The following is a 15291-nucleotide window of genomic DNA, read 5'->3' as shown; positions in this document are numbered from 1 at the left end:
AGAACTAAGCTAAACGCTGAGGAGTGGATCTCTAGCTGTTCGACATTCCTATAGCTATAGCCTTGTGGTTTGTTTATTACCGATAATATCGATAACACGTTATATGGTTTGAACCACTTCCCTGTTAGCTTCCTAATCTTGTTGTTTGTTATGGCCTGTTTCTACGTTGCTTACGCGGAGAGGAGTATAAGAAACACCTACGCATTTTGACCTCTGTCTCGACCCCGGCCCGGACCTACATATATAGTAGCCCATTTCTCCAAGCGTGATTTTGCCTCTGTTCATTTTAAACACTCAATTCACATGTCTTTCCTGTCTGAATTTTGACTAACAAGTGTTGGCGTTACTATTCTAGCTTTCATCTACGAGTCTCCTGCTTTGGTTGTTGTAACCTCAGAGTCCTAGAAGACAAGCTGTCCTTTGTTCGTTGCTTACGTAGAAATTTCTGTTTTGCATAAAGTTCAGAAAGATAAGCGGCCTTCTCCCGCAGAAAGTTCAAACCACGAGGAAGCTAACGAAAATTGTATGATGTAATCAACTTCCTGCTGCACTCCTATATATGCACGTATATGAGCTACTATCTGAATCAGTTTCAAGCATCACTCCGCTGGACGCAATGAATCATCCCGTTTGCGCGACAGTTATTGGTTGCTTGGCAATCCTAGCCACTGTGTCAGCTCAGACACAGATCCCGCCGAATGGCTGTGCTGCTGGGCCGCCGGGTCGAGATGGGAGAGACGGACGAGATGGACTGCCTGGACCTCCAGGATCCCCCTTTCTGCTGGGAAAACAAAAAGGAGACAGCAGCTTCCACTTGCTGATAACTCCCGATGACGTCAAGAACATAAGCTATAGCAATAGAATTCGCTTGTATGAAAGTCTTTCAGCTGGTTCGTCGATTTCTTTTGACGCAGGCAGCACGACCTACAATCGATTGATGAGGGTAACCTTAGTGGAGCCTAACGTTCTGAAGGACTCCGCTAGATACGTTGTTACCGCGACGGTGTCCCATCGAAATCCCGTGTCTGTGACTACGGACATGGATCTCACCATCGCCGTGTCCGACAACAGCTCTACCGTAGGCTATGAAATTGCTGATCAGGCGAATTCGCCGACATATATGTGGGCGTCTGAAGGGCTCAGTGAACAGATTTTAAATCCATCTACTACTACGTTTCAGAGTGATGAGCAAAACAACTATTCTCCTCTACATACAGTGCAAGTGAAATTTGGCGGTGGTGTTGGTGCATTTGGAATAGGAAAAACCGTCTCTGGCGTAAATAGAGTTGCTCCCCATCAATATTCGAAAGTGTTGAAACCAGCCAATGGAGTTTATGTAGATATCTACCGCAATCACGCGGCAGAACGATTCATCATTGACTTAATTGAAGTGAGACTTGAGAAAGAGACCTAGTGACGTGATCCTGCAGACTGACCTCAGACTTACTGCTGAGAGACGAAGCTTTGTGTGGCAGTGTGTTGTTTTTCGTTTTTGTTTCGCTTTTATTTTTGTCTTTGTCTTTTTCGTTGTTGTTTGTGTTGATTTGTTTTTGTTGTTATTGTTGCTGTTGTTGTTGTTTCTGCTACTGCTGCTTGCAAAGAAAAACTCTCTATTGAGATCGCTATTCTCCATTGCCCCTAGCTGTCCGTGAGATGGCAGCACACACAAGGTGCCAAAGGCGTGGTCCATCCAGAAAGAGCCTGATGGACCTGCATGCCTCGCGAACCTACTACCTAGTAGCTGAAGGTCCGGCACAAGGCTATTTCGACTCTGAACTCTGACAGGATGATCGAAGCATCTTACAAATTGCAGCCGTAGTGCCGTTTAATTATCTCTCGACGCAAATATAGCTTGCTCCTGGCGCTGCCGAGTCGACTTGGAGGCGCAGACCATCAGGCCGCAATTACACCACGATCCGTGATTACACCGGCACTTCCAATTTCTCCTCCCCTCCCCTCCCCTCCCCTCTGCGGGCCGTGGGCCACTTCCGGTGTCCGGGTCTATCTCTCAACCGCTGCGGTGTTCGCGATAATTATAAGCCCACGGCTACGGCCTCCTATTGTTTTGGAACCCTTGGTGCTCCCAGAAAGCAAGAGCCTTCTGGTCATCTAGGTAAACGCAGAGTTCAACTTGAGGACCTTCAGGTGCTCAAGAAAAAGACGAATCGTCCTTTACCCTTCATTTGCTCAAAGTAACACTGCGGAAGTTAGCAAAATAGACTGCTTGTCTTGTGGAAAGTTCAAGAAGTTCATTCGAGAAAATCCGAGCACAAGGATGACGTTGGCACAGTATTGTCTTGCAGGAAGATCATCGCAGAAAGTTTCAGAAGTTCAAATCACAAGGACGTTGTCCATATCCTGTTTTGCTCTATATATATCTAGATACACACATCAACTAGTCAGTTTCATAAACCACTCTCCGCCGCCGGACGCAATGACGCATCACGTTTTTGTTTATTTGGCGATCCTAGCCGTAGCCAGAGCTCTGGCCGTGTCTGGCAACGGTCAAAGTGAACCTACTGATATTTGCCGTGCCGGTCGAGATGGGAGAGACGGACGAGACGGACAGCCAGGACCTCCAGGACCTCCAGGTCCCCCCGGAAAGGGTTTTGTGCAACGAAAAACGGGAAACAGCAGCATCTACATGCTGATAACTCGTCAGGACGTCAAGAACGAGAAATCTAGCAATAGAGTCCGCTTGTATGAAAGTCTTTCCGCTGGCACGTCGATTTCTTTTGATGCAGGCAGCACGACCTACAGTCGATTGATGAGGATAACCCTAGTGGAACCTGACGTTCTGGACAACGCCGATCAGTACGTTGTAACAGCAACGATTGCCCATCGAAATCCCGTGTCTCCGAGTACGGACATGGATCTCTCCATCACCGTGACCGACGACCAATCTGCCGTCGGCTATGAAATTGCCGATCAGTCGAATTCGCCGACATATACGTGGGCGTCTGAAGGACTCAATAAACAAATATTAAATCCAACTATTACTGCGTATAAGAGTACGTGGCCGGTAAACTACTATTCTCCCCTGCATACGGTGCAGGTAAAATTTGGCGGTGGGGCTAAAGCATTTGGAATTTTGAAAACCGTCTCTAACGTGAATACGCTTGCTTCCCATCAATATTCTAAGACGTTGAAACCATCGAAAGGAGTCTACGTTGATGTTTATCGTAACGACCCGGCGGAGAAGTACATCATCGACTTCATTGCATTGATACTTGAGAAAGAGACCTACTAGACTCACTTAGTGCTCAGAGACGATGCTTTGTGCAACAGTGCGTTCGTTTGTTTCTGTTTCTGTTTTTGTTCTGTTTCTTGTTGTTGTTGTTTTTTGTTGCCGCTCTACTTGGAAATAAAAACTCTCTATATGACAAACGTTGCGAAACCCTGTGGTGAAACGGTATGCCACCGATTCATCAAAACTAGACGAGACGCGAGAACTTATAAGTTGAAGGGTGGGGATATCCAGAAGCTATAAACTATCTGCCAACTCGGAGCCTTTTCAGATGGCGGACATACAAAAACGCGCCGCAATAGCGGCTTACGGCGTACAGAGAGCTACATGCCCTTCTGGCTCTCTCCTCCCCTCGGATCGAGGCTCCCCTGGCTCCCCCTCCTCCTGGCCGCGGCACTGCCTTTTTCAGACTCTGCGCCGCTTTTTGAACGGCCTCCTGCTAAGCTGAGATGTAACTAAGCTGAGATGTATCGATCAATCCGGACACGAGATACCTAGATTCGAGCAACGCGACGACGTATCTAACCGTTGTACAGTAGCTGCGTTCTTAATTGTCACTCTCTCAAGACACCGCGGTGTCTCGCGATAAGCCCACGGCTACGTACCTATTGTTTTGGAATCCCTTGTGCTCCCGGAAAGCAAGGACCTTCCGGCCATCAGGGAGAGAGCAGAGTTCAACTTGACGACTTTCAAGTGCTCAAGAAAAAGAAAATCTTCTTTACCCTTCATTTGCTGGTACCGATTGACAGTTCAAACAACTTTGCGGAAGTTAGAACAATAGACTGCTTGTCTTGTGGAAAGATCAAAGAAGTTCATTCGAGAAATTCAAAACACAAGGATGATGTTGACACAGTACGTGTATTGTCTTGCAGGAAGATCATGTACACGGACGTCGACGCAATCGACTATAGAGAAAGTTTTGAAAGTTCAAATCACAAGGACGTTGTTCTCGATATCCGGTTTTGCAGCTCCATATATACACGAGTGAGCTACCCAGTTTCATAAATCACTCCGCCGCGCCGGACGCAATGACACATCACGGTTTCGCTTATTTGGCTATCCTAGCCGTAGTTGCAGTGTCTTGCAACGCTCAGACTCAGAGCAAACCTAATGATCTTTGCCCTACCGGTGCAGATGGAAGAGACGGAAAAGACGGAGCTTCTGGACGTCCAGGACCTCCAGGTCCGCCCGGAGATGGTATTATGCAAGAAATGAAAGACGACAGCAGCGTCTACATGCTAATAAGTCGCCAGGACGTCAAGAACGAGAGATATGGCAAAAGAATTCGCTTATACGAAAGTCTTTCCGCTGGCGCGTCGATTTCTTTTGGTACAGGCAACACGACCTACAGTCGATTGATGAGGATAACCCTAGTGGAGCCTGACGTTTTGATGAACTCCGATCAATACGTTGTAACAGCAACGATTGCCCATCGAAATCCCGTGTCTCCGAATACGGACATGGATCTCTCCGTCACCGTGACCGACGACGAATTTGCCGTCGGTTATGAAATTGCCGATCAGTCAAATTCGCCGACGTATACGTGGGCGTCTGAAGGACTCAATAAACAAATATTAAATCCAACTATTACTACGTATAAGAGTACGTGGCCGGTAAACTACTATTCTCCCCTGCATACAGTGCAGGTAAAATTTGGCGGTGGGGCTAAAGCAGTTGGAATCCTAAAAACCGTCTCTAACATTAATGTACTTGCTACCCATCAATACTCCAAGGCGCTGAAACCATGGAAGGGAGTCTACGTAGATATTTACCGTAATGACCCGCCAGAGAAGTACATCATCGACTTCGTTGAATTGAGATTTCAGAAAGAGACGTAGTGCTGACGTGGGATATCATGAAGACTGACCTCAGACTCACGGCTGAGAGATGAAGAGTTTGTGCAACAGTGTCTTCTGTGTTGTTCTTTTGTTTTTGATTTTAGCTGCTGTTGTTGCTGTTGTTGTTGTTGTTGTTGTTGTTGTTGTTGTTGTTGTTGTTGTTGTAGTTATTGTTGTTATTGTTGTTGCTGTTGTTGTCGCTGCTGCTTGCAAATAAAAACTCTCCATATGAAAAACGAGTCTTACTTATACGTCGAATTCTTTAGATGGGAACTGTGCGTGTAAAAAGGATCTGTTTCAGGCATACTTAGGCAAAACGGTATGCTAAGGCTACATAATACCTCACATCGGGACGCGACGTGAGAACTTTGAAGGGTGGAGACATCCAGAAGCTTGTCTACTGGCAACTCGTAGCTTTTTGGATGGTGGACATGTAAAAGACTTCCTCTTTTGCCAGTAACGTGCGTCAACAATAGGGAATGCGTTAGGAAAGCCTTAGTCTCCGGTGAAACGGGTGAAACGAGAACTCACAAGCTTGCGGCTAGCGTACGCTATCTTTACAGAATCTCTGCGGAATCTCTGCCTTTGGCTCCAGGGAAGCCAGTTCTTGCAGCCTCGACTGCCTCGATCACTTGTCGACCACGCCATATCTCCGACCTCAGCGTCTTGACGCACGAGAAGGTAGACTGTGGCGTCGTACCGCCACTCGATTTCCTTTGGTGTACTAATGCACTCCTAAAGGAGTCATTTGGTTCAGTAAAAATTTAGAATTTTATCTACCTACAGACAGTACTAAAATTAAGGCGAAAAGTGCTAAAATTGAGAAAACTAATAAATTTTCCGGGATCGTCTAAACTATCGATCTGCTTACAGCTACGAGCACTCAATATTTTCCTCACATTGCACTCTGCTAAAGCGTTCCAAGGCTATTTACTCACAGTACCTGGCTGAGTAAGGGAGGTGGTCACGAGGTCCTTTCTATTTTTAGAAATGATGTCTTTTAACGAAGGAGACGCAGAAAAGAACGCAGGAAACCAATGTTTTCAAGAGTGCAAATATAGAGAGGCCATAGGACATTACACTAAAGCGCTTTCTCGCAACGCTTCGGATCAGCACAAGGTATTCAGCAACAGGGCGATGGCCTACTTGCGTTTGGCAGACGAAGGAGAATCGATTGAAGAAAATGCAAAGAAGGCCTTGGACGATGCTGATAAAGCAATTAAGCTAGATGCATCGTTTGTAAAGGTATTTGGAAGTACACTAACACTCCTCTTGAAATTTCTGAAATATGGATGCTAATTGTTTAGAGTTATCATCGAAGAGGCCGCGCTTACGCCCTGTTGCGGAAGTTTCCCGAGTCTATTCAGGCATTCTGTGAAGGTCTGAGTAGATCAAGCTTACCAGATGAGAACATCATTCTATGTTTACTTGGAGTCATTAACGATGCTCGACGATCTTCAGAAGATGATCCAGCTGTGAAAAAGGGCGAGAAGGCTCTGGTGACGCCGTTTCGTCAGCTTATTGCTCGACGCTCTTGGAAAAAGCTGTGCACTATCGTCAAATCGTCTTCTTGTCAAGATTACAAGAGTCTCATATTGGATCTTGTTCCAGTTGATGACGTCATTGCTAAAGAGAAAGACGATGATTCTCTTGGCCCGTTTTTTGAGTTTCTGCAGCAGATCAATTTTAATCCAAACGCTCCTTGCAGAGGAGGCAAGTTGCCACTTGTCGTTGCAAAAGAATTTGGTAAACAAAGCGCTGCGGTTGAGCTACTGCGTATGGGAGCCCTTAGTCAATGTCTCTGTTTGCCGGAGGACGACTGTGTCCTAAACGCGGTAACTCTTTGGACATTGGAAGACGGTAAGGCGATCTTTGAATTTTTTGATAAATAAGACAGAGTGACTTGATTTAGATGGAAGCACGCGTCTCCTCGATTACATTTTGAAGCAAGTGAAAGGGGAGCTGCCTGTGAGCAGAAACGGCTATTCGCCCCTTCATCTGATCTGCATGAATGACTACACTTTCTCCAAAACGCGAGAAACGGTGATGGTCAAATTGCTTTTAAAGGGATACAGACCAGATGAACCCAATAAGGAAGGGATTTCCGCTATCGAATGGCTTTACAGCAAGGACTGGTATCCAGATGACTGGCGTGTTCAGGTACTACACAAAGCGCAAGAATTTCTTTCTTCAAACGTCCAATCTATGCACTATCCTAGTGCATCGTCTATTCCATCGCACTCTTACTCCACCTCGCCTTATTTCGCTCAAACTTATGCCATGGACGAGCCTCTTTATTCACATGGATCACCCGCCTACCAACCTGCATACCAACCTCCCTACGAACCTTTCACTTATGCCCCAACGCTAGGTACTGCCGAAAGTTATTATTATTCACCTGGAGCTTCTTATTCTCCAAGCACCTATTATGGTGATACTCCTACTCGCAGCCGTTATCAAGCTCATCAGCGTACCCGTCCCGATGTGGCTCCGGTACATCCTCAAACTCAAAGGCGCACAGCCGCTGCCCCAAAGGTTGAGCGTCCGGACATAAAGAGAACGCATCCAACGGCAACAAAATCAGATGCAACCTTAAAGGTTGAGCGGCCACCGGACGTAAAGAAGCCTCATACATCGGCAGCAAAATCAGCGGCAAAGAAGAAGAAGAAACTCAAAAAGAAGAAGCAACAGAGCAAGAAGAAAAAGACTTTGAAGCCTAAAGCTTCGAATTCGGTATCTGTTTCTGAGTCTGCTGCCGCAGCCAATAAAGAAACAGCGAGTAGCGGCAGCAGCAGTGAAGAGTCCGAAGGCGAAAAAGAGAGCGATTCTGAAAGAGTCCCAGAGGAGCAAGAAAGTTCCAGAACGCAACAAAGAGGGAAACCTCATAGGATTAACATGCAGCAAGTAGACATCAGGGAGGAGCTGCAAAAGGCAATATCCGCGCTCCCACAAAAAGACTACACTCAACAACTTTTGAAAAAGTCAAAGGACGCTCAGCTGATTTCCAAGGAGGTGAGACGACAGAGTTCGACTACGAATGCTCCTGTTGATATAACAAACTCTACTACTCCAGTCCCAGATTCAGTTCAAGAGGATGAGGTTGACGTTCCAGAGACGTCCGAGATAGAAAAAGTGCGCACTCCTTTATTACCAAAAACCTATTCTCCTCTAAAGACGCCGTGGGAGGTGAGATGCACTATGGACGTGTGGAAATTCCTCAAGAAACCCAAAAGTGATCGGCACGTCGTCGATCAGGTCGTCTCAAAACTGCATATGCTCGCAAATGGGGAGTTTCGTCCGAAACTCTGTCGTCCCATTCAAGGCGTTCAAGGGGGCATAATGCTCTATGAAACGAACGTCACCGGAGCAGTGCGACTAATCTGGGACGTCAATTGCGCTTTCTCGCCACGACTCAGTCTCCCAGGCGAGCAGAAGCACGTCTACTCGCAGATAATTCGCGTGTGGCACGTGCTTCTCGATCACGACAAACTCAATTTGAAAGTGAAAGAAATCTTGAAGTCGTATGAAAAGGGTGAGTCGGCTGTGAACATTACGATCTTAGAGGGCAAAAACTATCTCAAAGAAGACGCCACGGAGGCTTTGCCTCAAGACAGACCTTTGTATTTTTCAAAACTGATAAGCTCCTCGGAAGATGACGAGCAAGCGCTAAAGTGCATTCCGCCTGCGAATCCTCGACTCAAAGAATATAATATAGTGAAATTCTATCCTCTGACAAATGAAATGTTGAATTTGTCTTCTACCAGGGAGGAAGAAGTCGATTTTCCATTTGACATAAACCCGGACGAATTCGAAATAATAAATTCGAAGGAAGAAACGTCGACATTGCTTTTGGGTCGCAGTGGAACGGGAAAAACAACCTGCTGTCTTTACAAAATGTGGAGGTGTTTTGAACTGTATTGGATGAAAGCAACAGTCGATTCTCCCTACTACCAGAGCATTCAAAGAACTGCTAAGGTCAAACCAGAAGAAGAGGGGCGCAGCGTTGTAGTTGATCACAGGCTTATCAAATCTTCTGCTGAGGATGAGAAGCTCGCACGCATAAAGGAATGGCCCGAGGACATTTTACCACCGCTGAAAGATAGAAATCCAGAGGAAATTTACACGGGCCCTCAGAAAGACTCGGCCAGTGAGCCACCTCAGGTTTCTCCAAAGCCTTCCGCTTGCAAAGTGCGGTTTCTACTGGAGTCTGATGAAGAATTTGTTCCTCCTCTAGCAAGACGTTCCAACGAAATTCTTCATCATCTCAAGCAGGTATTCATTACAAAGAACGGCTTTCTATGTGATCGAATGAGAAGATGCTTTCTCGGTCTGAGCCACGCTCAATCCTTCACCAAACATAGGGAATATGAGTCGAAGCAATTGCCGTTTAAATTGCAGGAGTTCAACGATTTGCAATTTCCTTGCTTTCTCACCATGCGTCAAGTTCTTCTACTACTCGACGCCTCTCTGCCGTCCGAGCCCTTCTTCCCACGAAACGAGAAAGGAGCAATGCTGTGCAGAATTAGCACTTGGGGAGACAACGACGGATTGCTAGAATTGCTCGACGACGACGACTGGGATAGCGATTTATCGGACAGGGACGATTCGGGAGACGAGGAGGAGAAAGAGGTTGCTGACGTATCTAGCCATCTTGTTAAATCCGTAGATCGAGCTACGGAGACTTTATCCAAATCAAAGGGCAACGTTCGAATGGAGATCACCTTTGCTCTGTTCGAGAATAGGTTATGGCCACAGCTGAAAAGAGAGTTTCCTGACTGTTCGTACGATCCTGCCCTCGTGTGGACCGAGATCAAGTCGTTCATCGAAGGCTCGGTGGAGGCAATGAACAGTGCGAACGGTAAAGGGTACTTAAAGAAGGAGGACTATGAAAATATTGGTCGAAAACGAGCTCCTAATTTTGAAGGAAGTCGCGATCAGGTCTACCAGATCTTTTTGCAGTATCGCAGGTTGAAGAAGCAGATGCGAGCTTACGACGAATGCGATTTAGTATTCAATTTGTATCATCGACTCAACTCGGTAGACGTGTCTGATTTGGGCTGGATCATCAACCAGTTGTTTGTGGACGAAACGCAAGACTTCACCCAGGCTGAAATTGCTCTTTTACTGAGTTGCTGTCAAAATCAAAACGGAGTTTTCCTCACTGGTGATACAGCCCAGTCTATAATGCGTGGCGTGTCCTTTCGCTTCAAGGATATGCAAACGATGTTTTTTGAAAGAAAGGAAGCCAATCCTCACTTGAAAATTAAAGTTCCCAAAGTTTCGCATCTTGAGCAAAATTACCGATCTCATTCTGGAATACTGAAAGTTGCCTCGAGTGTCGTAGACCTCATGGAGACGTATTTTAAAGATTCGTTTGATATTCTTCCAAAGGATAGAGGTCTTTTTCCTGGGCCTAAGCCGTCGTATTTAGTCAGTACAGAAAGCGAGACTCTCACGGAATTTCTTGCCCTTGTGCTAATGGGCAATAGGCGAAAAACAAACGCTCTAGAATTTGGAGCTCATCAAGTAATCTTAGTCAGGTCTGAAGAAGCCCTGAAGAAACTTCCGGAAGAATTGAAGTGTGCCATATCTATGACAATTTTTGACGCTAAGGGTCTCGAGTTCGACGACGTTTTGCTCTTCAACTTTTTTACTGACTCAAAGGTATATGTGTGCATGAATACGTCTAAGCTCATTGTTTAGCTTGCCGTTAATTTCTTATAGGCTGATGCTTCTTGGCAAATTATCTACTCGTTTCTCCGAGATGAACACCCAGATTATTTCAAAGGGATGTCGGATTGCAGGCCTCTAAAATTCGATTCGTCCAAGCACAAGTACATAGAATCAGAGCTAAAGCACTTGTACACCGCCGTCACTCGCGCTCGGTGCAATCTCTGGTTCTACGACAGTGACGAGAACAAGCGGAGGCCCATCATGGAATACTTTCGGTCGCTAGATTTAATTGAAGTCGTTAGTAGCAGTGACGTGTTGGCTCGAAAAAACGAATCTGAAAATTCACAGCTTTTTGCTACGTCTACACCCAAAGAGTGGGAAAGGAGAGCTCGCTATTTTCTAAAACATAGACTCTTTCGCCCTGCTGCGACATGCTTCGATCGAGCCGGGATCGAAGAGAAATTCTATCTCTGCCTTGGTAAAATCTGCGTCAAGGAAGCCATGGAAAACACGCGAAATGAAAAGGAGAAACTCCGCGAAGCAGCGCTTTATTACGTACAGGCTAGGAAGCTGGACTCCGCCGCTCTGTGCCTTGCAAGATGCGGTGAGAAAATAATGGCAGCGACCGTTTTTGAAAAAAACGAAATGGTAAGCCACCAAATTAATTTTAATCACTTATTATTGGCATTTGCATCGTGCAGCCTCTCGATGCCGCGAGACTATTTTTTGCAAAGAGACGACTTGATGATGCTCTTCGGTGCTGGGAAAAAGGTGACGACTACGAAACGCCTTGTATCTCGCTCTATGCTCACGGACGCTACGAGGAAGTCGCTAATTTGGTACAGCGCTATAATACGCTTATAGAAAAACAGCCCGAGTTAAAGGACCGCGTGAAGGCTCCTACGTCGCTTTCAGTAGACAGGCTACTCATTAAAGCAGCAAAACATTACTTTAGCAAATCGGAATTTGATGAAATGAGAAAAGTCGTTGACCGCTTTTCGACGTTTGAAATGAAAGAGAAATTTTTCAAAGACACCGGACAAATTGAGGAATTTGTTAGAGCAATGATTAGAGCTAATCGCATGGATGAAGTTAGAAAACTGTACACGGAGCAGGGAAGATATTTAGAGATTGCGGACAAGGGAGGAGGTAGCGTCTTCGACGGAAATTGCTATCTAGGTCACGTTGAAGTCAACTGGGAAACCCTTGGCAAAGAAGAGTGCTTAGAGTATTTGGAGAAAGCGAGACGATGCTACGAGGAGAAACGAGACTTTCTAGGACTCGGTTGCTGCTGTTTGAAAGAAGCGAAATTGCGAAAAGATGACATTGAAAGTTATAGTCGTTTAGCTATGAAAGCAAGAGATTTTTTCACGAGATCCTTCTGCTGGTGTGGCGAGATCGAAGCGACTGCTGCTCGACTAGCTAAATCACCTGTGGCTTCGAACCAAGACCTAAGAACTGTTACGCAGACTGTTGAAACGGCTATCAAACTCTGTAAAGCCATCTCCACTATGAGAGCGCCTGAAGACGTTCGTCAGGTGAACAATCATTGCGCTCGGTATTATGGGTTCTGCGTAATTAACGAAGTTGAATACGCTATATATCCCAAAACGCGCTGTCGTTTTATGCGAATTTCAACTTACCGAGGTACTATCGAGGAATTTCAGCACGAGGTTTGTTTCGAAAAAGAGGCCGTTAGGTCGCTATTGAGCCGTCACATTTTTTCCATAATTTGTGAGTTGATTGCGATGTCACGAAGATATCTTATGGATTGCTTGGAAGGACGCGGCAAAGTGTGCCAATTTTTTGCTGAGACGTATTATTGCCCAAGACGTGATATTGGCTGCGTTAATTTTCACGGACCCTTTCCAAAGGAGTATTGGTCTACGCAAATGGAGAAGATAATTTTATCCACGAAGCTTGAATTTTCTGTTTCTTCCGTTTGCAGCAACTTGCAGAGGTGTAAGCATTTAGTAGCTGATGTCATAACACTAAAGGCGATTCGGCGCATCGAGCCATTACGATATTTGTGGGAAATCGTATGTCCGGGGCCTCGGCAATGCTGTCTGTACCCCCTAAACGAAGCATGCTATCAAGGAGTTTTGAAACTGCGAAAGGAGCCAACTGTTGCAAATCATCTGGTTGGTCTAATTGAAACGCGATGGCAGGAGCTCGGACACAGACGCGTGGGAAATATTAATCTAGTGCAGGCGTTCTGGAATCTCTTTAGGATTGTTGACGGAAAGGCTAAGGCAAAACAATTTTGCGATCTGTTAAAAGAGGAAAGAGCGAAGGTCGAGGGTGACATGTTCTTTAACGCTAAGGCTTATTATCGTCCCTGGTTCTATGAGCTGAGAAGTAGAAGCTATTACCGGTATACCACCTTTCTTTCTTATCTGGACGATATAAGCAATGCCTGGAGTAAAGCAAAGATGGAGTACTCCAGTCACATTATAAGGTCGATCAAGATTCTTCTTTATGACTTTTTCACTCCTTCTTTCAAAAAAGGATTCGTTCTACGCCACGCTCCCCCTACTCTTACTGAGACCAATAACATCTTAGAGATGTGTTCATACTATTGCCTTTTATCTCTGCTCTATCTCCAGCCGGTTCGAGATCTAGAAATATTTATACCACGGCGCTACGTTGAAACAACTAGATTTTGGGATTGTGTCACTCGAAGTGAACCTGACTATCATCTTCAAGCAATTCGCAGTCTAAACGTTCACGATCTAGGAGACGTTCGAGAGCTGCTGGAGTACGTTATCGACGTTGTCCTAGGAAAGGAGAAGGAAACGTTTAACATCCTAACGTTCTCTCTAACAAGACCGCAGTGCCTAATTAGTGGCGGCGCAGAAAGGACTCTTGTTCTGTGTATAGTTCTGTACTATAACAGTCTCAAAACCATCGGATTTCCTCAGAAGAAAACCGAATTGAAGCAATGCTTTAATTTTGTTTACCCGTATCTTAATTTAGGGCTTTCGGCGCATCTCAGGCAAGCGCTGATTGAAATTTGCTCTGTTGAAGCAGAAGAGGATTGCCGCCTGGTTACCTGTCAAGTTTTGTGTAAACTTTTGCGTGGCAGAGACGACGAATTAGTGCGAGTAACAAAATCTGATGACCGAAAGTTTGACTTCACTCCCGCTGAGGTAGCTGTGCTTACCAACGAGCCCGTTTCCTCTCCTCCTCTTCAATCAGCTGTTGCGAGAAACCAACGAGGCCATCCCCAAGATCCTGAGGATGACATTAATACTGAAAATCTTTTTGAAGCAGATGCAGAGCAGTTTATATCGCGCGTATCGCGTCGCCTGCTACAGAGAAGCTTTAAAACGTGGAGAAATAGCGCTGCCGAACGTTCTAATCGCACCTTCGAGGTGCACGTCGATTTCTTCGGTTGCCGTGTATGCAATGTGATTTTCAAGAGCGAAGATGACGCGACAAGGGATGAGCACATTAGTTCATATTCTCATGAACTAACAATGGCGGCATTCACCAAGTATAGGAAGGAAAAAGGGTTTTTCGAAAAGACGTCCCTAGAATTCCTTACTTTTTCCAAGGAAATTTCTGGGAAACATATTCTAGAATTAGACGCCGATGAACTTAGAGAGCACGTGGAGAATGTGAAAAAAGGAATACTGAAGCACGAGGAGAATTGTGAGTGGAAAAGAGGAACAGAGTATTTGGAGAGAGAACTTGCCCATTTGAGAATGAAGTTTCAGAGCTTGAAAACTAAGCTCGAAGAAGACTCCGTTGGTGTTAGCTACCGCGACGCTGACGAAGCCACTGTCAAGCCACCAGAGTTGAAATTATATGACGACGATGAAATTCTTTTCTTTCAGGACGAAATTTTAGTCGGAAAAACAAACGACGTCAGTTTGACAAAAACAGGACGCACCAAGAAGAAGAAAATATTTAGAAAGTAAAGCTGTTCTCCTACATTTTATCATTATTATAATTTGTATTTGTATTACCATATTATTACCATATTAGCTGTAACACAATGGTCTTGGATATATCGTGAAAGCGTATGCGTTCACTATACCCGTATAGATATATTTTCTCCCAGCTGGATTGAAGCACTTTTTGTGCCGGATACGTTGATGTATGACTTCCTGCACCATCTCATGGAATCGTCGATCCGAGTTTGCTCTGCTGAAGCGGAAGAGGATTACTGTATTGCTATCATAATCTGACTGTATAGTGGCATGGAATTGAAAGGCGGCACCCGTGATTAATCAGGATAGATTTAGGTTGAAAAACTCGTAGAAGTGGAGCATAACTTACTATATCGCAACTTGGCAAATGCTGCGCCTATCCGTGGAAGGAGGTCCCCTCTGTATGAAGCCCCCACTGGGGGCCCCCTTCTCCTGCGCTGACTTCCGACGATTTCCTTGCGGCTCAATGACATCTCAGCGGCTTTTCTCAGCGGCTGAGACCCCTATACGCAACACTAAGCACGCAAAAAAGGAGTCCGTGGCTCGAGCGACCGCACAAATAGCAGAGGTAGAGTATTTCGACTTCGAAAACACGTAC

At 45.5% G+C, this 15291-nt stretch overlaps 1 protein-coding gene across 1 annotated transcript; it reads left to right on the top strand.

Annotated features, from left to right (window-relative positions):
* The first annotated feature begins 5635 nt into the window (after positions 1-5635).
* LOC136192878 (TPR and ankyrin repeat-containing protein 1-like) lies at positions 5636-14975 on the top strand. The gene is made up of 6 exons (XM_065981627.1): positions 5636-5766; positions 6074-6330; positions 6393-6945; positions 6998-10749; positions 10810-11406; positions 11460-14975. Exons 2-6 carry the CDS (start codon positions 6076-6078, stop codon positions 14679-14681), a joined length of 8379 nt encoding a protein of 2792 aa, XP_065837699.1. The 5' UTR covers positions 5636-5766; positions 6074-6075; the 3' UTR covers positions 14682-14975.
* The last annotated feature ends 316 nt before the right edge of the window (positions 14976-15291 follow it).

Source organism: Oscarella lobularis, chromosome 11 (genome assembly GCF_947507565.1).
Source record: "Oscarella lobularis chromosome 11, ooOscLobu1.1, whole genome shotgun sequence".
NCBI lineage: Eukaryota > Metazoa > Porifera > Homoscleromorpha > Homosclerophorida > Oscarellidae > Oscarella > Oscarella lobularis.
This window is presented reverse-complemented; position numbering and strand designations above follow the sequence as displayed.